The sequence below is a fragment of the Gymnodraco acuticeps genome, unplaced genomic scaffold (genome assembly GCF_902827175.1).
Source record: "Gymnodraco acuticeps unplaced genomic scaffold, fGymAcu1.1, whole genome shotgun sequence".
Lineage (NCBI taxonomy): Eukaryota > Metazoa > Chordata > Actinopteri > Perciformes > Bathydraconidae > Gymnodraco > Gymnodraco acuticeps.
Genome location: NW_022990512.1, coordinates 212137 through 237940, shown reverse-complemented (window position 1 = coordinate 237940; position 25804 = coordinate 212137). Strand labels below are relative to the sequence as shown.

Below are 25804 nucleotides of genomic sequence, written 5' to 3'. Positions count from 1 at the left end.
GAACAACCACAGCTTTCCCCTCTGTGAACATGGAGAAACTGGCTGCAATTCTGCTCTGTTCAGCTCTTATAGGTACGTATGTTTCTGACAGGAGGAGGGGAACTATGAAGACTTTTTTCAAAGCATTACACATCCAGTTTGGATTTTGGATTAACGCTTTACAGCAAAGTTGTTTTTTCATTAAGGGATTGATGGGTTTGTGACTTTGGAGCTGTAATGATAGCATGATGTTTTCCTCTCTAGGTAACAGCTTGGAAGATGCTATTACTGCCATCAGTGCTGAAGTGTGTTCCTCAGAGGGCCGTAGTGTTACTCTGTCCTGTACATATTCAGTTAAAGCTGATAATCTCCAGTGGTACAGACAGGATCCTGGATCAGCTCCTCAGTTCCTCCTCCTGATCACTGACACAACACAGCCTTACGTGGTGGAAGCAAAACCTCCAATCCCTGGACTGAAAGCCACACTGAACAAGGAGAAAAAACAAGTGGATCTGCAGATCTCCTCTGCTGCAGTGACAGACTCTGCTGTGTACTACTGTGCTCTGCAGCCCACAGTGACAGGAAACACCAACACTCTGTACAAAAACCTCTGGAGCAAAGACAACACAATACTGCACAGCATCCACCAGAGGGAGTCTCTCTCTGTCAGACTTTAGGGAAACAACACAACTAATGTTCAAACAACTCAACCCCCAGCAGAGAGGCCTCCTTTATTTGATGCTTCAACACCACGTTACTTTAACTTATCTCTCACATGTATCCTAATAATGTTCAATGAGAGCATTCCACCAGGTGCCAGACTCCTGATGGACCTTCACCAACACTTCCTGTTTTTCATATTTATTCCCACAGGCCCTGAAATCTGCATTCATCAAAACACTCTGAAAGACAAACCTAGGCGCTTCACTGATGAACATTTATAGGCCGGTTAAAATAATTGGAAAAATGTTTTTTAACAATTAAAAAGCTGTTTTGGCACTTGATAACTGTTTTGATGTGTTCCAGTCACACAGCACTGAGACTGTTCTAATTAACGTTTTAATGACATCCACTTAAACACAGACAGTGGCAGAATCTCACTGTCAGTATTATTAGATCTCAGCGCTGCATTTGAAACTGTTGACCACAACATATTACTAGACGCGAACCTGCTCTGGATGTGCTGTGGTTGTCGTGGTGACTAGCCACGCCAGAGCCCTCCAGACGTTGCATTTCACACAGGCTCTCCTTATGTCGCGTTTAGGAGAAGGCTCGTAAACCGGACATTTAAGGTGCGTTCACGCTCAACACCCCTGAGGGATGAGCGGAGGTGTGTGCAGTGCTGTCCACACTGTAATAATGGCACTCGTGGCTCATTACGACCGTGTGTAGGAGGTAGGTTTGGGACAGAGGAAAAAAATCCGAGCTGCCTAAAACCCAACAGGTTTTAAAGACAGCCGGTTATGCAGTGAGCCATGCTGCCTATAACCGACAGGTTAGGGGCAGCCGGCTTACCCGGTGGGCCTTGCTGCTTATTATTATCCATCTGTCCATCGAATACACGCGTCGCCACTCTGAGTAATAATCTGAGAGCGCACGCATGTTTTGGATGTGCTGTGGTTGTCATGGTGACGAGCCACGTCAGAGCCCTCGCCGCCGTTGCCCGTGAAGCAGCCCAAGAGGGGCCCGGACCGAAAAGGCTGCGAGGGGCCCTCCACACTCTGCATCTCACACCGGCTCTCATCCTGTCTCTGTTTAGGAGAAGGCTCGTAAACTGGACATTGAGGCGCGTTCACGCTCAAAACCCGCTGAGGGAATGAGCAGAGGTGTGTGCAGTGCTATTCACACAGTGCGTAATAACAGCCCTAGGCTCATTACGACCGTGTGTAGTATAGGCACATCTGGGACAGAGGAAAAACCGTGCTGCCTATAACCGACAGATTAGGAGGATCAGGTTTAACCGTCAAGCCCTGCTGTTTAATAACCGACTGGTTAATAACAGCTGGCTCGTGCCGCGAGCCCCGCTGTCTGTTAACCGTACAGGTAACAAACAGCTGGCTTATGCACCTCCACACGCTGTATTACACAGCGGCTCTCCTCATGTCGCCGTTTTAGGAGAAACTCGTAAAACGGACATTGAGGTTCACGCTCAAACCTGCTTGAGGAATGAGCGGAGGTGTGTGTAGGAGGCACATCTGTGACATAGGAAACAAACCCGGGCTGTCTAATTAACCGACAGGTTTTAAAGACAGCTGGTTTGAGCCGTAAGCTTTGCTGCCTAACAACCGACAGGCTGTGAGGCGGCCGCTTATGCAGCTTTTTTTATGTCATCTGGAGGAGAGCTCTCCTGAACCGGGGGAACGGGGAGATCTCATTAGGCGGCTGCCTTTCCGATGATCTCCGGGAGTTCCTGGAGAATACCGCCTATCGACGGCCGAGCAGTGATGGCGGATAAAGGGACCCGTTGACCCGTCGTCAGCCCGGCAGCCGAACCTAGGCTCGGCTACCGGGCTGACCCCGGACCCCCGCCCCGTCTCCCCCGCCGGAGGAGAGGGAGACAGGGCGGGGGAACCACATGGTGATCCGTGACTGGAGGGGAAGGAGTCGCCTGACTGCTGCCCGCCACTCGGATCCAATAAATAAAGGGCTTGGTCCACAGAGTAAAACTCCTGGACTAGCCAATCATCCTCGGCCGCAGCAGCGAGAGCGTCCGCTCTCCACTGTCTGTGGGCCAGAGGGAGACGGACACAATGAGTGCACGACACCTGGGGAGTGAGAGCCGCGTTTGCGTGCTCTAATCCCCGGGAAAACTCACACCGTGAGCTCCGGTCGTAACTCATATGTCGGGTTGACACCGGGCCCCTACCCTGTTTCCCCCGTCCGGAGGAGAGGGAGGATGGGCCCAGGGGAACCAGGAATTTTTAGTAAGTAGCTCTTAAAATAACTTGTTTTGCCTGTCAATGCTTCTGCAACGGAGTGCTGAAGAAAAGTAGGAGTGGATTGTAGGCCCTACTTCCTATTTATACAGAAGTGAGCCCGGAGGTGGGGCCCACGTCATAGGTGGGCGTGGAATAAGTCTGTCAGTGCTGCACACGTGCAGTGGGATTAACCCAATAGCGATAGCCTTAGAGGGCGAAGCCTTATATGATATAGAACAATTGTTCCCTACCATACAAACACATGGACTGCCTTTGATTCACATCAACATTTTCAAATGTTTAACTCAATCAGTGAATCTGGCCTGTTATCACAGGTTAAACATAAAATGTAGTCTCAATGAATTTAAAATAAGTGTCTCTAATTTTCTGTGAGTCTGTGATTTCACGTGGTGTACCACAGGGTTCAATCCTAGAGCCTCTTACTTTGTCATTTGATTCAGTTTATCTCCAAGCACAATGTGATCATAGGTTCTATTGAAACAGCAGCTTGTGTTGTGGTGTTCAAGACCTTTTAAATGTCGGGTCTGAAGAAATATTTTTAATAGATTAAGATCATTTAAAAAAGATTTCTCTTTCGTTGAAACACCTCTCACTAATTTGACTTCACGTTAACGCCAATCATTGTTATTATTACGTTTTTTTTATTTACTGACTGATCAAACACTTTAAATCACCTCTCTCAATAAACTGGTACACATCAAGGACATCAGTTTTGATTACTTGTTTTCTTATCTTTATAAAACAAGTTCCGCTGTTGGTCTGTGATTTATTGTGGTGTACCACAGGGTTCAATCCTAGGTCCTCTGACTTTTAATTTACAGACTGCCTTTGGATCTGTCACCCAGGAGGAAGTGTAACTGAGAGAAGTGGAATACAGATCTAAGAGGAGACAGAGAGATTCATGGAGGAGCTAAGATGTTCCTGAACTATAGAAGAGAGAGGAACTTCCATATTCACCAGAGTTCAACACAGACCATCATCATCACCTTCATTCAACATGCTGTCATTACACTATTATTTACATTCCCTACTGTTAGTTTCCATTCTAAGAGGTACGTAACTTTCTGCATGAAAACGTTAACTTCTAATGTTGATCAAATGTGATCTATTAACTGAGTCTTTTGAATTACTCCTCTCTTCAGGGGTCAGCTGTGAAGATCTCACTGCATTACAGAGAGAAGAGTTCAGTCCAGAAGGCAGCTCTATTACTCTGTCCTACAGATACTCCAAGGTTGCTGAATTGGATGATTATTTCTTCTGGTATCGACAATATCCAGGAAAACCACCAGAGTTCCTCATCTTTCACTTGGGAACACAAAATACAACAAACTCTCGACTGTCCGTTAAACCGAATGAGGATAAAACCCAGATCAATCTGAGCATCTCCTCTGTTGCAGTGACAGACTCTGCTGTGTACTACTGTGCTGTGAGGCCCACAGTGACAGGAAACACCAACACTCTGTACAAAAACCTTTGGAGCAAAGACAACACAACACTGCACAGCATCCACCAGAGGGAGGCTCTCTCTGACAGACTTTAGGGAAACAACACAACTAATGTTCAAACAACTCAACCCCCAGCAGAGAGGCCTCCTTTATTTGATGCTTCAACACCACGTTACTTTAACTTATATCTCTCACATGTATCCTAATAATGTTCAATGAGAGCATTCCACCAGGTGCCAGACTCCTGATGGACCTTCACCAACACTTCCTGTTTTTCATATTTATTCCCACAGGCCCTGAAAACTGCAGTCATCAAACCACTCTTAAAGAACAACCTAGGCGCTTCACTGATGAACATTTATAGGCCGGTTAAAATAATAAAAAAGTTCAACAACTGAAAGACTGTATTGGAAATAAATAACTGTTTTGATATGTTCCAGTCACAAAGCACTGAGACTGCTCTAATTAACATATTAATGACATCCACTTAAACACAGACAGTGGCAGAATCTCACTGTCAGTATTATTAGATCTCAGCGCTGCATTTGAAACTGTTGACCACAACATATTACTAGACCGACTGGAAAACTGGGTGGGACTCTGGCACTGTTTTTATTGGTCTGAATCCTACTGAAAGGACAGGAAACACTTTGTTTCTATAGGTAACTCAACATCTGAGAGGACGAATATGACCTGTGGGGTTCCGCAAGGCTCCATCCTGGGGACTCTTCTCTTTAACATCAACAAGCTTCCACTAGCTTAGTTAATGGATAACAATGAAATAAGTTACCATAGCTATGCAGAGGACACACACGTGATAAAATGATAACCAGGAGGAAGTGTAACTGAGAAGTGAAATACAGATCTAAGAGGAGACAGAGAGATTCAGGGAGGAGCTAAGATGTTCCTGAACTATAGAAGAGAGAGGAACTTCCATATTCACCTTCATTCAACACAGACCATCATCATCACCTTCATTCAACATGCTGTCATTACACTATTATTTACATTCTCTACTGTTAGTTTCCATTCTAAGAGGTACGTAACATTCTGCATGAAAACGTTAACTTCTAATGTTGATCAAATGTGATCTATTAACTGAGTCTTTTGAATTACTCCTCTCTTCAGGGGTCAGCTGTGAAGATCTCACTGCATTACAGAGAGAAGAGTTCAGTCCAGAAGGCAGCTCTGTTACTCTGTCCTACAGATACTCCAAAACTATAACGGCTAGTGAAGATTTCTTCTGGTATCGACAATATCCAGGAAAACCACCAGAGTTTCTTCTCTACATCTCAGGAACAAGTTTTACAAGTCTAGCAGAGTCTCTGAAATCAGACACAAAGTTGTCTTCTAAACTGTCTGCAGGGAAGAACATAGATTTGATCATCTCCTCTGCTGCAGTGACAGACTCTGCTGTGTTCTACTGTGCTCTGAGGCCCACAGTGACAGGAAACACCAACACTCTGTACAAAAACACCAGCTGACACACTGACAAGCTGCTGGAAGCCTTTTCTCCACACTGTTGTACCGAGCTGTTCACCTCCACTAGAGGGCCACATGATCAAGTAGGCGGTGCACGTCTTCTGCACTGTGTTCAACCATCCAGTCAATAATAAGTGCTGCTGTGAAGAGAACCATCCTCACACTGAATGCTGAACATCAGCTACTTCCTGCTGCTGATTTAAACCTTGTTGTAGAGATGGAACATTGGCTGTGGATTATTCTTGCTGCTCTCTCCTTTGGTAAGATAGAAACTACAACATGTTTCTAGGTAACTGTTTAAAGCTACTGATTGTTCTCCTTTAATCCTTCATCTGTATTGATTCATCTCTTCCTCTGCATGGTCTCTTCTTCCCCAGAGTGTAAAGGACAAGACACAGTGACCCAGACAACAGGAGAAGTCAGCGCTACTGAAGGAGACACAGTTACAATTGGCTGCACATTTAAGACAACTGACACATATCCCTCTCTGTTCTGGTACAAACAAGAAGTCAATGGTTACCCAAAGTACATGTTGATGCGTTACTCAGCAACTGGAGTTAATGCTGCAGAGTTCCAGAAAGACAGATTTGATGCTAAAATCAACGAGACATCAGTTCCTCTGCAGATCTCCTCTGCTGCAGTGACAGACTCTGCTGTGTACTTCTGTGCTCTGCAGCCCACAGTGACAGGAAACACCAACACTCTGTACAAAAACCTCTGGAGCAAAGACAACACAATACTGCCCAACATCCACCAGAGGGAGTCTCTCTCTGTCAGACTTCAGCAGAGTTTATCAGTCCTCTTTATACTCTCTGTAGCTCAGAGTTTCTCAACCTGCAGATATGATGCATCTGGTTATCTCAGTGTTGCTGGCTGCTATGAGTCTTGGTATGAACTCTTTGAAATCAGTCCAACATTGAGATGATTCTCTAACATGTCCCTGATACTGTTTGTTGCTGTTTTACAGAATGCAGAGCCCAAAGAGACAACATGCTGCAACCTGAAGCAGAAAAGACTGCTACTAAAGGAGAGGCAGTAACACTTGGCTGTCACTATAACACCACTTCATCAAATGACTATCTCTTCTGGTACAAACAGCACGGAGACAACAGCCCCACATTCATCCTGAGCCGCTTTAAGATCGGCACGGGGAAAACAGAGGACGAGGACAGATTCTCATCCACACTGGATTCAAGCTTAAGATCTGTTCCTCTGAAGATCCAGAAGCTTCAGCTGTCTGACTCTGCTGTGTACTACTGTGCTCTGCAGCCCACAGTGACAGGAAACACCAACACTCTGTACAAAAACCTCTGGAGCAAAGACAACAGGATACTGCACAACATCCACCAGAGGGAGCCTCTCTCTGTTCACCTTCAGCAGGATGTGATGATACAGTCTAGATTAGATTCTCTAAGACTCACAGCTGTGATGAAGAGCTCCAGAAACTCATTGGACATCCGAGTCTCCTCCTGCTGACTGCAGAGCTTCATGACTGACACCTCTCTGATTCCAGCTGTGAACATCAGACCAAACACAACTCACTAAACGTTTCCATACTGAACAACCACAGCTTTCCCCTCTGTGAACATGGAGAAACTGGCTGCAATTCTGCTCTGTTCAGCTCTCATAGGTACGTATGTTTCTGACAGGAGAAGGGGAACTATGAAGACTTTTTCAAAGCATTACACATCCAGTTTGGATTTTGGATTAACGCTTTACAGCAAAGTTGTTTTTTCATGAAGGAATTGATGGGTTTGTGACTTTGGAGCTGTAATGATAGCATGATGTTTTCCTCTCCAGGTAACAGCTTGGAAGATGCTATTACTGCCATCAGTGCTGAAGTGTGTTCCTCAGAGGGCCGTAGTGTTACTCTGTCCTGTACATATTCAGTTCAAGCTAATAATCTCCAGTGGTACAGACAGGATCCTGGATCAGCTCCTCAGTTCCTCCTCCTGATCACTGACACAACACAGCCTTACGTGGTGGAAGCAGAACCTCCAATCCCTGGACTGAAAGCCACACTGAACAAGGAGAAAAAACAAGTGGATCTGCAGATCTCCTCTGCTGCAGTGACAGACTCTGCTGTGTACTACTGTGCTCTGAAGCCCACAGTGACAGGAAACACCAACACTCTGTACAAAAACCTCTGGAGCACAGACAACACAATACTGCACAGCATCCACCAGAGGGAGTCTCTCTCTGTCAGACTTTAGGGAAACAACACAACTAATGTTCAAACAACTCAACCCCCAGCAGAGAGGCCTCCTTTATTTGATGCTTCAACACCACGTTACTTTAACTTATCTCTCACATGTATCCTAATAATGTTCAATGAGAGCATTCCACCAGGTGCCAGACTCCTGATGGACCTTCTTCAAGACTTCCTGTTTTTCATATTTATTCCCACAGGCCCTGAAAACTGCAGTCATCAAACCACTCTGAAAGACAAACCTAGGCGCTTCACTGATGAACATTTATAGGCCGGGTAAAATAATTGGAAAAATGTTTTTTAACAATTAAAAAGCTGTTTTGGCACTTGATAACTGTTTTGATGTGTTCCAGTCACACAGCACTGAGACTGCTCTAATTAACGTTTTAATGACATCCACTTAAACACAGACAGTGGCAGAATCTCACTGTCAGTATTATTAGATCTCAGCGCTGCATTTGAAACTGTTGACCACAACATATTACTAGACCGACTGGAAAACTGGGTGGGACTCTGGCATTGTTTTTATTGGTCTGAATCCTACTGAAAGGACAGGAAACACTTTGTTTCTATCGGTAACTCAACATCTGAGTGGACGAATATGACCTGTGGGGTTCCTCAAGGCTCCATACTGGAGACTCTTCTCTTCAACATCTACATGCTTCCAGTAGCTTAGTTAATGGATAACAATGAAATAAGTTACCATAGCTATGCAGACGACACACACGTGATAACATGAAAACCAGGAGGAAGTGTAACTGAGAAGTGAAATACAGATCTAAGAGGAGACAGAGAGATTCAGGGAGGAGCTAAGATGTTCCTGAACTATAGAAGAGAGAGGAACTTCCATATTCACCAGAGTTCAACACAGACCATCATCATCACCTTCATTCAACATGCTGTCATTACACTATTATTTACATTCTCTACTGTTAGTTTCCATTCTAAGAGGTACGTAACTTTCTGCATGAAAACGTTAACTTCTAATGTTGATCAAATGTGATCTATTAACTGAGTCTTTTGAATTACTCCTCTCTTCAGGGGTCAGCTGTGAAGATCTCACTGCATTACAGAGAGAAGAGTTCAGTCCAGAAGAGAGCTCTGTTACTCTGTCCTACAGATACTCCAAACAAGCAGCTGGTGGTGATCAGTTTGACTGGTATCGACAATATCCAGGACAACCACCAGAGTTCATCATCTCTCATTTAGGAACTGAAGGCCCACAGTGACAGGAAACACCAACACTCTGTACAAAAACATTTGGAGCAAAGACAACACAATACTGCACAACATCCACCAGAGGGAGCCTCTCTCTGACAGACTTTAGGGAAACAACACAACTAATGTTCAAACAACTCAACCACCAGCAGAGAGGCCTCCGTTATTTGATGCTTCAACACCACGTTACTTTGACTCATCTCTCACATTTATCGTAAACATTTTTAATTAGAGCATTCCACCATGTGCCAGACTCCTGAGGTCTGTACTACGAAGCCGGTTCAACCTAACCTGGATATGTTTGAGTTAGCCGGTTGGCCTAATCCAAAACATATGCGCTCTCGCTAAACTGTCCTACGACGCGGGTTATCAAGTGGATCGCTCAAGCCAGCGGTGTCCAAACCAAGCCCCCAGGAAGTGCGCCGGACTCTGAGGAAAATATTCGTTGTGGTCAAACGGCGGTACTACACTTCCGTTAGGTTGCTGGGCCCGGAAACACTTTTTCCCTTTGACTTACATGGGGAAAGAGTGGTCTGTAACTCGTTGGATACTTTTTTAAAAACTAAATAAACAACCCAGTATGAACACGTGTATAGCCCTTATTAAAAACATTTGGTCTTCAAGTTGTAAAATGTGCTAATAACGTTATTCTGAGAGTTATTTCCCTCTGCATTATGAACGTGCATCTAACCCACGGGACCGCGCCGCCCGTTCATGTTGCGTGTTCAGTACTACATGCGTTTATCTTTACCCATGGATGCACAATAAGAACGGACCCATATCGCCTTACTGCCATCCCACGGAGCTGTAATAATGGATATATTGCACATGTTTGCTGTAATTCATCATTTGTAAAATATTATACTACATGGGCTGTCTGATTAAATGTTGTACCGTAAATGTTGTATTAAATAAAATTAATATTACCGACGTAGATTAACGTCTCTGTAGCTTCTTATTGCACTAAGAAGCTCATTGCAATGTATTGTTGAGAGTTTTCATAGTATGTTTAATACTTAAAACGAAAGTTAGTTATAATCAAATATAATCAATTATATTCTTGTATAACCCACAATGAAAATACTTAATATTTTAGGTTTTTCTATAGTTACAGTATAAACAAAACCAAGTGGTTTGTTAAGTTGAGTGTACAGCCTATAAAGAGTTATGGGTGTCTCTGATAAGAGAGTAGGCCGTTTTCTCCCTCTCCTCTGACAGCAGTTCACAGGGAGGGGGGCTCCTGACTGAAGGAGAAACACATTAGAGGCCTCAAAAAGGTGGTTATGTCATAAACGAGAATAATATTTTTCAAATCATACAGGAGTCATGTCCTTTTTACACAAACATGGGAAGGTGTGTCTTATGCCATAAGCTATGGAACATGTTGGGTCATGTCCAGCCCTGTACATTAGAGGCCATGCCCAGTTTTCCACAAATTGGGTGTGGAGGAGGTGCTTTGGGGTTTCGATCCGGTTTTTTGTGCTTAAAGAGACTGGTTTTTTGAGAGAGCGCGAGAGAGAGGGGGGTTTCCCCTGGTAGACTCTCTCCCGGTAGGCTTTGTCCTTCAGAGCTGGGTTAATAGCTCTCGGTAAGGTTCTCTCAAACTTGGTAAATATCTCTTGAATTTCTTGGTTGGAATGCTGAGTGGAATGATTCGATGGGAGATGTGTTTGTGAGATGTGGTTGTGATTAGGAACCGCCACCGTGAGGATCTTCCTCCGAAATACCTGCGGGAGATAGGTATGTGTTTTTGGATGTTAGTACCCGCCATCTGTGTCGGATAGGAGTGTGTTCGTAATTAGTAACCGCCACCGTGAGGATCTTCCTCCGAAATACCTGCGGGAGATAGGTGTGTGTTTTTGAATGTTAATACCCGCCGTCTGTGTCGGAAAAAAGGTATGAAACTGATGTGAATTGATTTGGTGAATGAAAAGTTGAATGCGCTTTTTATTGTCACCGGTATTTTTATGAGGAAATACCTCTAAATTCTATCGGGAGATAATAAAAGGTCACAACTGAATTGGGCAGTTGAAATTAAACATTTTGGTAATAAATGTAAGACTGTGAATTAAAGATTCATATTTGAACATGATCACAGCACCAAACGTTTTTAGTATGATTACAATGTTGTAAAGAGAGAAGGTAAAAACCCTGTATTAGTTTGGACCTATTTTTCTTCAAATAAACTGATCTCACCTTTTTGGACTGGGATAACTTCAAAGACATCTGCGCTCTCCTCTCCTGCTTCAAAGGTAAGACTGCACCCTGCCACACACACTTAGGTAGGAGCACACTCCATTTACTGATATCAAAATCCTTCGGGATCCCTTAAACAGATTAAAAAAGAGTTGTCTGAATTGAAACAGCAGTTAATTGAACCTGGTTCTTCAGGAGTTAATAGAGGTGAGATCTTGCTGACGTTGGTGGATCTGAGCCAAGCAGCAACCTTACATAGACTCAATAACTTCGGTCAGGTCAATTAGTAGGTCAGAGTAATTTACCGGAATAAATTATCAGGACCTCTCCGACTCTAAACATGGTGCCCAACGTGGGGCTCTGTGAAAAGTAATACTTTTACAGAGTCAAAATACAAGAACCAGAACGACCTAGTGAAAAAAGTCGATGAGTACAAATCAGCGAAATACAGGCTGAAAGTCTTGTTAAAATACCTACCCGAATCCTAGAATATATAATTAAACCTAAAAGTGTAGTAATTTAAGTTGATACTATTGCACCGGACTGAGGGTTATATTATATCGGATATTGCTGTCTGTTAAAGAAGCTAAAGTAGGTTCTTCTTCCCCTAGCCAAATTGAGAAGCCCCTGTGGTCCCTTTAATACAGGTTTGGTGGCTATAGTGAAGTCAGCCGTAGGAGCATTGCTCAGTACTTGTCCAATTACTTTGAAACTTATAGGTAGGACTTGACAAAGAGCTGCGGTTTGAACTTTTGCGTTAAAACATAACGTGGGGAAGAGTTAATGGGAGATTTAATAAAGATAAACATAGGTCTGAAGGTACCTGTGCTGTTTAAAAATCTCGAAGCTCGGTACATAACACTCTTAACTGAGGTATCCGCATGTACTAGCTGAATCCAGAAAGAGTAACCTAGAACCAAGTGACGGTATAGTCGGAACTGATCCTCCGGTGTGAGTAATAGCCTAGGAACTTGCATGTGTATAAAAGAGTGAACTTAAACCCTTTAATAAAATAAAAATTATAAAAATAATAAATGGCGGACGAGGTTAGAACGCAGTTTTTAATGACTCGGAGCCAACCACACAGGGAGGGATACACAGAAGCAAAATCCGGAGCTTCTGCCCGCCCGCTTAGCCCAGACCCACGGGCGTACCGCGACCAAAATACTTTCCTGTCAGACTACCGTTTGACAGAGAGCAACAAGCAGGTGGTATAATATCTGAGACCCTACCTCCACCATATAGGGATAAAAGCTCACTGATGCCATTTATGAGTATCTCATCTACTACTCCTAGAAGAAAACACATTGTTAGACATGATATTCAGGAAAAAGGAATGTTGGAAATAAATAATGTCAAATATTGAAAATCCTAAAAACTGGATCAACAAACCATGTTAATGAACCCTGCTAATAGGAAGCTAAAACATGCAGGAGAAATAGCAGTAGCTCTGGCAAAGAGAATAGGTCCTAGCATGCAAGCACAGTGTGATAATATGATAAGGACTATTAAAATGTCAGAAGGCAATGTGGTGATCAGATGACCCACAAATACCGGTTGTTTTGAATGTACTTTTAAGAAAAAACCTATGTGGGAACTATCAGCAGATATCAAGCCCCAACAATATCTTCAAAACTAATATGAGAAAGTTTTTTGCGAAGCTAAAGCTCAAATACTTTACCAAAATCAACTAAACTATTTGCTTTTGACCCCTTTTTGGGAATGGGATTTTCCGTTACACAACAGAAAACTCAATTCAAGCCTTAAAGAACGCTTTAAAGACAAGTCAATGAGAGTTAAATGTGGTGCTATTTTGCTCATGAATGGAGCTTGCACTTTTGGAAAAAAATCTCCTCTTTTCTCTGCTCCCGAGGTGCTGCAGAAACACGCAGCACACGGGGTCAGAGACAGGCGTGACCTCTGGAGGGGAAGAAAATCTGAGCTGACAACAGAGAGACCCATTAAAAGCTTTATGGCCTCAGCACAGAGGAAGATCTGGAGATTGTAAAGGAACTCTCCCAAAGTAGGCTACCCATCCCTCACCCAGCACAAGGGGAAGAGTTCCTCTCACCAAAGAAAAAATCAACTCTTAACCAAGTCAGAACTAAAATAGACATAGCTCCAGTTGTTAAGAAAAGAGGGAGATTCAAAAAATTATCTTAAACACCAGAACAATATCAAAAACCAAAAGAGTATGTTGAGACCCATTCTCAGAAACTAAAATGCGAGATATGAAGAAAGCTTGAGAAGTTCATCTAGCCACGAATGATTTAGGAGGAGGTGTGGAGATAAGGAACCAGGGTGATAGAAAATCTGTGTTATTCATGTCCATGACTTGATCAGGAACAAAGGAAGAATTCTCTCCTGAAGAGAAGCATCTTGCACTTGCATTCAGATTCTATCCAGCCCTGAGGGAAATGTCTCAAGGTACCAGAATGTGCATATACACTCTTTATTTTTCAATATCTGAAGCTACTAAACAAACTGTTCAGGGAGCAGAAACAATGATGAGTAGAAGAAGAAAATGGAAGATGATGATGTCTGATCCAGATGTGGGGTGTAGAGGACCTCAGGAAGTAAGCCACAAAGGGAAACATTGAAACCCTTACAGGAAACCGCTGCTCCACAGATAACACTGTTGACAGATGGGAGTTTGCGAAAAGGTGACCAAGCAGCCACTTGGGCCTTTATAATGAAAACGAATTCAGGTGAAGTACTTTGCAAGCAAAGGGTGCAATACCAGGTACAGCCTGCTGAGGAAAAGGCCATTTGTTGAGGGACTTCCTTTTGCTAAAAAAGTTAAAATAACACACATCCGTATTGTTACTGATAGTGATTATTGTTAAAAAGCGGGTAAAGAAGAGCTTAATAATTGGGAACAAAGGCAGGTGACCAATGTGAAAGGTGAAGCGCTGACACATGCCCATCTATTGAGGGTCTTATTGCAGAGTTAAAGGCAGGCATGTAGAATAGAATCATGTCCGTAGCCATAAAGATAAAATCGAATTTAACTATCAGGGTAATAGAGAAGTTTTACCTTGCTTAAAGCACGGGACGAGTTAACCACCAGACTGCCATATTCCCTAGAATATGGAAAAAGGGTGGAAGCATTCACGTACCACCTGAAGAAGCTCCTTAGGTTGTGCGTGAATTACACAGCAGTTTAGGCCATGTGGGCCTATTTCAGATGAGGAAATATTGTCTCCACAATAAAATCCTCTTACCAAAACTGCGATTGCACCTACAACACACATGGTCAACATGTCTTCAATGTGTAGAGGTGGATGGGTTTAAGAAAGTTCATCCTGAGCATCTTAAAATAATAGAGGAAGGACCACTAACCATTATTAGTGCTGACATAGCAGGTCCTTTTCTGACCCGCACTCCCAGTGGGAATAAGTATTTCCTTGTGACCTTTGATAAATGGAGGGAGTCATAAACATGTTTATCCTCTGACCAGAGCAACTGGAACACAGTGTCTGCTAAAATGGCGGAACATATAAGTATTTTTCCTAAAACTGAGAAAGTAGGAATGGATAATGTCACTCACTTTAAAAATGAGAGAGTTTTGTCACCCTTGCAGGATAAAGGGAATCACACCTATCTGGTCTTTACCGTATAAGTATCAGGCGTTAGAGCAGCCAAAGAGTGGAGTATAACAAACTGTAAAACAAATTGGGACATTCCAATCAATTTGACAAGGCTGAATATATTCCTATAAGTATGGAAAAGCTACCTAGGGCAAAGGTCAGGTCATATCTAACTATCACACCTTTTCCGTTTAAGTTCAGAAATTGTGTATGGGTGACCAGAAAGGGGCAAAGTCCAGAGAAGGGTTAGCTTAAAACTAAATCAGAAGGTTTGGATACAGTGAAGTCAATCTCTGGGAAAGTAGTTTCACTCCAGAGGAGGGGACCGGTTCACCCAAGCCAACTGAGTTTAGAATCCAGATAGGAATATGACTGCGGCCTACCCATCCACTATTGATGCTATCAGTCTCACATCACATGACATGTTTTGCACACACACGTGGCAGTTAATGTGCTTTCTTCCACAGGAGAGGATGGCTTTTTGTGGGATCTTCCCGCAATAAGTTAGAATTTGTCTTGGTGAATTCTGTGCCAAGGGATATTTTATAGAGCAAAAGAGGGAATTTAAATCTGAGTAACAAGCAATAGCTCCAATACAAAGGATTTAGCAGTAGAACTGTTAGAATCTATAGTGAATTATGCAAAGAAAGATGGCAAGACGAAACTCTGTCTATTAGCATATGGATCATTAGAGCTTGAATGAAGAATACCTCAGTATCAAAGAGGAAATGGAAAATAACCTTTATATTATTTTTCTCATTGTTTTTTAACTTTACACTATTAGTTTTCTTTTCAGTTATTTTTAATTGATATACGCTTACACCCTAAAAGAGTATTCATTTAAATTTGATTTTTTGAGCACATCTCTCCTTCTTTTTCGCTGGTTCTCACACAGCATGGAGGTGTAGGGCTGTCAGGTCGTTAAACTGATAAGAGTAAATTATGGCCCAGTGCTTTCTGCCGTTAGAGGCCAACTGAGTAAGAGGAGAAATAATCACCTTGCTGTATATAGAAATTCCAGAGCAATATGGAATACACGACCCTCTTGAGAAAACCCTTGGTGAAGTTTTATTTTAACTGAAACAACTTTTTATGAATCATAGAAATGATTTATACTTGATCTTAGCTATATTGTTGAGATTAATACCTCAGCAATCTACCAAGAGGATTTGAACCTGCCTAGCAGGACAACTTTAGTCACAGTGCCTCAAGTGAAGCCAAGTCCTGGACCCAGGAAACCTGTGCAGCATGGATCAGCGGCTGAGTCACCTGTCCCCCTGTGGAGGATGATGTTTCGTCCAGCTCTGTGGGACAGGCTGCATCTCTATCCACTGAGCCACTCAGATCGCAGTGGATTTCCCAAAAAAGGACGACGACTACCTGATAACTGCATGGTCAGATATCAGACGCCAGGTAGCAGCAACCCTACCTACCCCCTGCCACTGGTCCACTTCACCATCTCCAACCCGGCGACTTCGTGGTGGTCAAGGACTTCCGGAGAAAGAGCTGGAAATCCAACCGTTGGCAAGGTCCCTACCAGGTGCTCCTCATCACCCAGACAGCGGTCAAGGTCACAGAGAGAGCCACGTGGGTCCATGTCAGCCACTGCAAGGTCGTAGTCACAGGCCAGGAGAGTCGGTAGAAACAGACGACAACAAGTGACGTGTCCTAGTCACCAACGGCAGACGACAACAAGTGACGTGTCCTAGTCACCACCAGCACCACACTGGCACCACATACACCTAATCTCACACTGCACACACAGGATGTCATGAGCCAGTGCCAGCTAAGCTGTTTCATTTGCCTCTGGTTTCTCGTTTGTGCTATCATTGTGTGGGGCCTCATTGACCTTGTCACAAAGTCATGAGCGACTATTGACGAGGTCTAAAAAATCCATAACAAATGTCGACCGAGTTATCTGGCCTTTCGTTTGGAGGTGTCATCCAGGGAGGAACCTCAACCCCTCCATGGTCAGGGTCAAGGATATACATCAGATAGCCACACTCTCCTGCTTCAAAGGTAAGACTGCACCCTGCCACTCACACTTAGGTAGGAGCACACTCCATTTACTGATATCAAAATCCTTCGGGATCCCTTAAACAGATTAAAGAGAGTTGTCTGAATAGAAACAGCAGTTAATTGAACCTGGTTCTTCAGGAGTTAATAGAGGTGAGATCTTGCTGACGTTGGTGGATCTGAGCCAAGCAGTAAACTTACATAGACTCAATAACTTCGGTCGGGTCAATTAGTAGGTGAGAGTCATTTACCGGAATAAATTATCAGGACCTCTCCGACTCTAAACATGGCGGTACATCTCATATCGCATCTGTCAAAGCCTGGGTTTCATAATAAATTGGAAGAAGAGCTGTTCTCTTCCCTCTCAGACTCGTGTCACAAACCACACAGCCCTCTCCGTGACGCAGCTGCTCGGCATTGGCGTCAGCTGGTCACAGGGGGGATTCCCCTGGGTCTCCCCCACAGGGGGAGTCTCCAGAGGTGCTTCATTCACTGCAGAAGCCTGCTGTTTTAACCTATTGGTTTATAAACTGCAGAGCTCGAGGCATTCCTCTGTCCCAGATATGCCTTACACACGGTCATAATAAATCCACGAGCACTGTTATAACGCCTCGTGTGGACAGCATACACACACCTCTCATCCTCTGGGCGTGTACGCGCCTCATGATGAGAGACGGAGTGGAATGCAGCGTGTGGAAACTCCCTCGCAGCCCTTTTGCTTCACGGGCAGCAGCGGCGAGGGCGTGGCACGTCACCATGACGACCATTACGGCACATCACAGAGAAGCCTCTCCCCCCAGCAGTTCCATGGGATGCAAGAAACACTCCTGTTATCCCAGGAACAGTGTCTTGCGCGGTTTACTCCCGCTATTTTTCTAAATCTCCGAAAAGAACGGGGGAGTCGCCCCGTTGCTGTACAATCAAACATGTGTTGATTTGCACAGACAACAGGCCACGGCTATGGAAGCAGCCTACCTCAATCGCCAGGGAGGAGTACGATCTGCGCAGCTTCTGAACGCAGCCAGGCGGCTGATGTTCTGGGCGCGCACACACGTTGCTCTCCATCAGAGCAATGTATATTCCCGGCGAATTTAACCGAGGGGCTCGCAGAACGCAGCAGCCGTTGTATGCGAGGAGTATGGAGACTCAGACCGGTGTAACGCACACTGGCACCTCAGTGGGATTTGGCTTTGGTGTTACGCGCACTAAAGCAAAGCCCCATTTGAACCTTAGACAGTAACAGGCCCCTGACATTAGGCCTATACTAAAAATAGTAGGGGCTTTTAACAGCTTGCCAACTTACAGGCATCCTCTGCATAGCAGTATGAATAGCCTTAAAAAAACAACCCACTCTGTGGTAACGAGAATCATGTGTCTGAACCAAATGCCCTAAGTGAAGCCGTTAGTCTCATCTGACTGACCCAAGGGTTGGTGCTGGTATGACAGGGAGGCTTCCAGGTTTTCAAAGCAGAAGTCACCCTTTCAGTTCATGGCTTGGTGGGGGGAGTGGCCCACGTGAGAGAGTATCAACGGCTGTAATGTTCAGTTTGAGGAGCATCATTCTCTCTGGGAGCAGGAAATGGTGTCCATTCTCGGACCAGACCATTCATGTCATTTCATGTAGAGCAGCCATAGCATCTCTGCGACTGCACTCAGCGGGACTGTAGCAGGGCAGAACTGGGTGACTCTTAGTGAAGCCGTCCAAGGCCATAGACAAAATGGAACCACGTACTAACAAAAGGGACACAAGGTCATCAATGTCTCTCTTTACCATTGGCCTAATTGCACAACAAATTAGTGGGAAAAATGTGGAGCACTAATCCATCATCATGTGAAATGTTGAGTTAATCTAAATAATTACCTATGAGTTGAAGTCAAATTAACATTAGAACTAAAGTCAGTCAAAATTGGACTTGCACGGATCAGAATCTAAGCAATACACCATTTTCCCAGCTCTGTAATGAAAAGGATAAGAAGATTAGGTACATTACAGGAGTGTTAAAACACCCAAACATGCACACGTATCTTATTCTAGTAGAGATTAGAGGACAAGGTCTAATGTTGTGAACAAAATTATCAAGTCAAAGTTATTTTATTTATTCTATGTTATGTACCACATTTAATTGAATAATGAATCTGGAATTACTAATAACTTTAAAGAAGGCAACAATTTACAATGTGGATAAGGTGAAAACGTATCCAATGTGTGTGAGTGTGTGGGTGTGTGAACAGCTTGTCTGCCCAAGGTTTAAAACATTTGGGACAGCAGTGAGAATGTTATGAGAACCAATATAATGGTATATGGTATTTAAAATTGGGCTCGAGTAGAACCCCTGGATTTGGCTTGCAACACAAAATGATACTGAGTTTCTGTAGGACTTGGAAGTGTTATGATTCAAAGTGTGGGCCTGTGAAAGAGAGGCCCTTGGAAAACAACATCTATTTTTTAACTGTAATTAATATTTTAAAGAGATTGTCGAAGGTTTCAAACATTTATTATGCACACAATAAAAACTTCAACAAATATATTGATCCAGGCTTAACCAGCGACCTTTACTCTGTTGTTCATAAGCTCGGTTTCAGAAAACTTTAACAACTATTTTAATTTGAGTAATGTCTATGGAGACCAATTGGTTGATACTAGAAATCATTTGAAGCAGTTTAATAAATAATGTTAAACTATTTTTAAAACTGTAATTGAACTTCACCTTATATTAATTATCTGATTCCAGTGGCCAGTTGGAACAGACAATCAACAAAGTTTCCATTTTGCAGCAACAGCGCAAAAGGTTTCAACAACAATTAGTATTATGTCTGAGTCTAGTTCTGTCTTATCTGCTTTGTTTCGGAATGTGTTCAATACATTACGTTTTTATTCATTATTACCGTACAATACATAGATTTAAGAATAAATTAAACAAATAATACAACATTGACCTAAAAAACAAACAGATTTTGCAACTCTGATCTCCTCAGGCAGGTCTCTGAGGGTCTCAGGGTGTAAGACGGGGCATAGGGTTTATACAAGTTCACAAAGATATCTTAACATTCCAGCAATACCATTTAAGAATGGATTCTTAAAGCAATATAATCTTCTTTTCTTCTTACACCTAGCGCACACCCTGAACAGTGGGCTTCTTGTTTACATATTCCTCTGCACTCAGAGGCAGGACATAAAAACACTCTTTTGCTATTTATTTTCATTTTGCAGCACATTTATACGACCAGAATTTTGCTTTACATCTTTATATTATTTATTTTTCTCAAGTCATTTACTTTTGGCGAGATAACTAAAGTTTAGTTCATGTTACCCTGTCTATGGACTGATTCATTATTAGTTCTTACAAAACATCCACAAGACGGCGGGACAAACCAATATAGACCCCCCTACAAACAATCAGACAAACAAAACATGAACTCGTAATAAACACCAGCGCGACCGCAAAGCTCTTCAGCTCAATTTAGTCCGAATTAAGAGGTTTCAGAGGGGGTGGGGAATTATTGATGGGGCGCCTTGACTCACGCGTCCACCCTTCTACAAGTGCTAAGATCGTGCCTGAAGACCGTCCAAGAGCGATAACTAGCTTATCCTCTTGCGACACCACTACTCTATTCTAGTGGCGCTGTGCCCCCCCCCGACCAGGAGAACATAGACTTTTTCCGTTACCCTTTCTCTCCAACAACAGCACGGTTGACTGTAGTCCTACTCGACCAGCCTATACACTTACTATCGAGTTCATCACAACGATGAAACACAGTTTTGTTCTACACTTGCTTGCCACTGCCCACCCGTGATCAATTAGCCTAGCATTTTATGTATGCACCCCGGACCGCCACCAGCTCCTCTAGCAAAGAAGGGAACTGTGGCGCATCGGGTGATGCACGCACCTCACGCGGCCCCGTCTTACCATGTACGTTAGAAAACGGTCACAAACAACGAGTGCTTTTAGACCATCTCGTTTTTAATAGAGACGGCGGTGGTGTGAGTTAAAGCTGTGACTTTCTCCCTCTCAGCTGCACGGCTTCAGCCCCACAAACACAGGGAGGTATTTACACACACACCCGCGGCTGCTGCTGGAGCCGTGTTCACAGAGGCGATAGGAGTAATATCTCCGGCTGCTTATTTCCAACTTCTGTGTTGGCCGCTGAAACACCCAGAATTCAGCTGATTTGTCCAATACAAATCTTTACATTGCTTTCATACAGAAGCTCCACTTTACTGATGCCTTTCTTTAAGGTTTCTCTAAACATGAGCTGTGTATGCTTGTATGTCACTTTCGTCCCGAGCAGCACACACAGAGGAAATCAGCCAGGACTGAGTCCCCAGACACTGATCTCCTGGGTTTATTATCCCCAAATGTTCATTAACCAAAAACGAAACACAGCCGCTCAGTTTCACAGCTAATTTTAGGATACCGTCAATCACAGATTCTGGTAAGGCAATGTCCAAATGTGGATTTGAAATCACACTTACCAGTTCTGAAGATTTGTTGGTATCCTGCCGACAACGCCAATTTGTAAGGGAAACTTCTGTGTAGCTATGCAGTGGGAGTCACCGACTCAGGAAGAGCAGGAGCTTTGATGTCAAACACTGATGGTTTATTTGGGAGCTTCAGCCGGAGAATTCACACCACAAGTCCAAGAGCCAGAGGTTCTGACTTCACGGTAGAGTTGCCACGTCAATTCTGAAGAACTCTACCCCAGACCCATGTATTTAGCTAGTTCCGAGAGCATCATCAACATGCTGCATAACAAGATAAAATCATAACACCTCTATCAGCTGACGCCAACAGGCAGGAACAGGGAGACAGAACACTGAGAGCACAGCAGCCAAGGTTACGAGGTGCGTGCGCTCAGTCAGGACAGTTTGAACTGATAAACTGGGTCAAAGTTATGGGCCTTGGAAAAATATTTCCCCAACAAGAACTACATGTTTTAAATATGAGAAAAGTACTTTGATGGTTTAAAACCAGTAAAACATGATTCTCTGGCCCCGCCCACTGACGTTTATATCAACCAATGAGATGATCTGTGAGATGTTTGAGGAACTAAAAGCACAATCATCTGATGTTGAGGAGAAGGGCTGAGCAGCAGAGAGGCTGTTTCCTGCTTCACTTCTGCAGGAGAAGAACTCATCTGCTGACTGTTTGACTTCAACATCTCCAAAGACATGTTGCTTTACCTCTGTTTACTCTTCTCTCTCTTCATAGGTGAGTGTTGGAACAGAGACAAAGTCTCATTCAACCCGCTGTATTAGCCAGAGATTTCATACCTGGAGGTTTGATTGTGTAAGGCAGCAACCGTTGTGATCTATGAAGACATTTGGTCATGTTTTATCTCAAACTGATCAAAGATGACAGGAAATTGAAGAGCCTCCGTTGAGTCTCTTAATGTTAAATTCTCCTGCAGACTAACTGACATGAGTAATTCTCATTTTGCAGCCCTGGGCTCCATGAACAGCATAAAGCCAGAAAGAAGTGAAGAACATGTTGCAGAGGGCAGAAACATCAGCCTGACATGTAAATATGAGGGGGCTATCTACAATATCCAGTGGTACCGACAATACCAGAGATCCAGACCAGAGTTCCTGCTCCACATCACAGAGGCAGGAGGGATCCATCCCACTGAGTCTGATTTCTCTGCTCACATTGACAAAACAGAGAAACGAGTTGATCTGGAGATCATCTCAGCTAAAGAGACAGACTCTGCTGTGTACTACTGTGCTGTGAGGCCCACAGTGACAGGAAACACCAACACTCTGTACACAAACCTCTGGAGCACAGACAACACAATACTGCCCAACATCCACCAGAGGGAGCCTCTCTCTGACAAACATCAATAGTTTGTGATCATACAGTAATGTCATTTACCTGCTTGATCATTTGAATGATACTGTATGTACATTTCACTATTATGCAAAAACATGTACTGCCTTTGATTCACATCCACAGGTTCAAATGTTTAACTCAACCATTGAAATCTGTCCTTTTATCACACGTTGAAATAAAAGTAAGTAGTCTCCATGAACTTAAAATAAGTTTTTCTGTGAGTCTGTGATTTCACATGGTGTACCACAGGGTTCAATCCTAGGTCCTCTCACTTTCTCATTGGTTTCAGTTCATCTCTGAGCACAATGTGATCATAGGTTCAATTGGAACAGCAGCTTGTGTTGTGGTGTTCAAGACCTTTTAAATATTGAGTGATGAAGCAACATTCATATTAGATTAAGATAATTTAAAACAGATTTCTGTCTAGATGAAACACCTCTCACTAATCTGTCTTCACGTTAATGCAAGTCATTGTTACGTTTTTATTTACTAACTGATCAAACACTTTAAATCACCTCTCTCAATAAACAGGTACACATCAAGGACTTACGTTTTGATTACTTTTTTTCTTATCTTTATAAAATACAATTCTCTGTTGGTCTGTGATTCATTGTGGTGTCCCACAGGGTTCAATCCTAGGTCCTCTGACTTTTTATTTAAAGACTGCCTTTGGATCTGTTACCCAGGAGGAAGTGTAACTGAGAAGTGAAATACAGATCTAAGAGGAGACAGAGAGATTCAGGGAGGAGCTAAGATGTTCCTGAACTATAGAAGAGAGAGGAACTTCCATATTCACCAGAGTTCAACACAGACCATCATCATCACCTTCATTCAACATGCTGTCATTACATCATTGTTTCATTTTGTTATGTTTAGTGTCCCTTCTAAGAGGTATGTAACATTCTGAGCGAAAACGTTTAATTACAGTTTAATTTAATGCGATTTAATAAATGATTTCTTTGAATTAATCCTCTCTCCAGTCAGCTGTGAAGATCTCACTCCATCAAAGCAAGAAGAGTCCAGTCCAGAAGGCAGCTCTGTTACTCTGTCCTACAGATACTCCAAAACTATAGCAGCGAGTGATTATTTCTACTGGTATCGACAATATCCAGGAAAACCACCAGAGTTCCTCATCCTTCACTGGGGAACACAACCTGCATCAAACTCTCGACTGTCCGTTAAATCAGATGAGGATAAAACCCAGATCTATCTGAGCATCTCCTCTGTTGCAGTGACAGACTCTGCTGTGTACTACTGTGCTGTGAGGCCCACAGTGACAGGAAACACCAACACTCTGTACAAAAACCTCTGGAGCAAAGACAACACAATACTGATCAACATCCACCAGAGGGAGTCTCTCTCTGTCAGACTTTAGGGAAACAACACACAACACAACTAACGTTCAAACAACTCAACCCCCAGCAGAGAGGCCTCCTTTATTTGATGCTTCAACACCACGTTACTTTAACTTATCTCTCACATGTATCCTAATAATGTTCAATGAGAGCATTCCACCAGGTGCCAGACTCCTGATGGACCTTCACCAACACTTCCTGTTTTTCATATAAATAATTGGAAAAATGTTTTTTAACAATTAAAAAGCTGTTTTGGCACTTGATAACTGTTTTGATGTGTTCCCAGTCACACAGCACTGAGACTGCTCTAATTAACGTTTTAATGACATCCACTTAAACACAGACAGTGGCAGAAACTCACTGTCAGTATTATTAGATCTCAGCGCTGCATTTGAAACTTTTGACCACAACATATTACTAGACCGACTGGAAAACTGGGTGGGACTCGGGCACTGTTTTTATTGGTCTGAATCCTACTGAAAGGACAGGAAACACTTTGTTTCTATAGGTAACTAAACATCTGAGTGGACGAATATGACCTGTGGGGTTCCTCAAGGCTCCATCCTGGGGACTCTTCTATTTTACATCTACATGCTTCCAGTAGCTTAGTTAATGGATAACAATGAAATAAGTTACCATAGCTATGCAGACGACACACACGTGATGACCTGTTACCCAGGAGGAAGTGTAACTGAGAAGTGAAATACAGATCTAAGAGGAGACAGAGAGATTCAGGGAGGAGCTAAGATGTTCCTGAACTATAGAAGAGAGAGGAACTTCCATATTCACCTTCATTCAACACAGACCATCATCACCTTCATTCAACATGCTGTCATTACACCATTATTTACATTCTCTACTGTTAGTTTCCATTCTAAGAGGTACGTAACATTCTGCATAAACACGTTAACTTCTAATGTTGATCAAATGTGATCTATTAACTGAGTCTTTTGAATTACTCCTCTCTTCAGGGGTCAGCTGTGAAGATCTCACTGCATTACAGAGAGAAGAGTTCAGTCCAGAAGGCAGCTCTGTTACTCTCTCCTACAGATACACCAAAACTATAACGGCTAGTGAAGATTTCTTCTGGTATCGACAATATCCAGGAAAACCACCAGAGTTTCTTCTCTACATCTCAGGAACAAGTTTTACAAGTCTAGCAGAGTCTCTGAAATCAGACACAAAGTTGTCTTCTAAACTGTCTGCAGGGAAGAACATAGATTTGATCATCTCCTCTGCTGCAGTGACAGACTCTGCTGTGTTCTACTGTGCTGTGAGGCCCACAGTGACAGGAAACACCAACACTCTGTACAAAAACACCAGCTGAAACACTGACAAGCTGCTGGAAGCCTTTTCTCCACACTGTTGTACCGAGCTGTTCACCTCCACTAGAGGGCCACATGATCAAGTAGGAGGTGCACGTCTTCTGCACTGTGTTCAACCATCCAGTCAATAATAAGTGCTGCTGTGAAGAGAACCATCCTCACACTGAATAATACTTCTGCATCCAGTCTGTGACGCTGTGAGTGTTGCACGGCCAGATACGG

The 25804-nt window shown here is 43.3% G+C and overlaps 6 gene segments (V, D, J or C); all 6 read left to right on the top strand.

Moving 5' to 3' along the window:
- The first annotated feature begins 29 nt into the window (after positions 1–29).
- On the top strand, positions 30–656 carry LOC117553176. The segment is given in 2 exon segments: positions 30–72; positions 244–656. Coding segments are annotated over 2 exon segments (456 nt in total).
- A 3192-nt stretch (positions 657–3848) lies between these two features.
- On the top strand, positions 3849–4488 carry LOC117553200. The segment is given in 2 exon segments: positions 3849–3970; positions 4061–4488. Coding segments are annotated over 2 exon segments (453 nt in total).
- A 563-nt stretch (positions 4489–5051) lies between these two features.
- LOC117553175 lies at positions 5052–5847 on the top strand. The segment is given in 2 exon segments: positions 5052–5058; positions 5492–5847. Coding segments are annotated over 2 exon segments (363 nt in total).
- Positions 5848–5964: 117 nt separating this feature from the next.
- On the top strand, positions 5965–7321 carry LOC117553174. The segment is given in 3 exon segments: positions 5965–6105; positions 6223–6321; positions 6915–7321. Coding segments are annotated over 3 exon segments (549 nt in total).
- An 8-nt stretch (positions 7322–7329) lies between these two features.
- Positions 7330–8058, top strand: LOC117553173. The segment is given in 2 exon segments: positions 7330–7475; positions 7646–8058. Coding segments are annotated over 2 exon segments (456 nt in total).
- Positions 8059–24791: 16733 nt separating this feature from the next.
- Positions 24792–25584, top strand: LOC117553172. The segment is given in 2 exon segments: positions 24792–24798; positions 25229–25584. Coding segments are annotated over 2 exon segments (363 nt in total).
- The last annotated feature ends 220 nt before the right edge of the window (positions 25585–25804 follow it).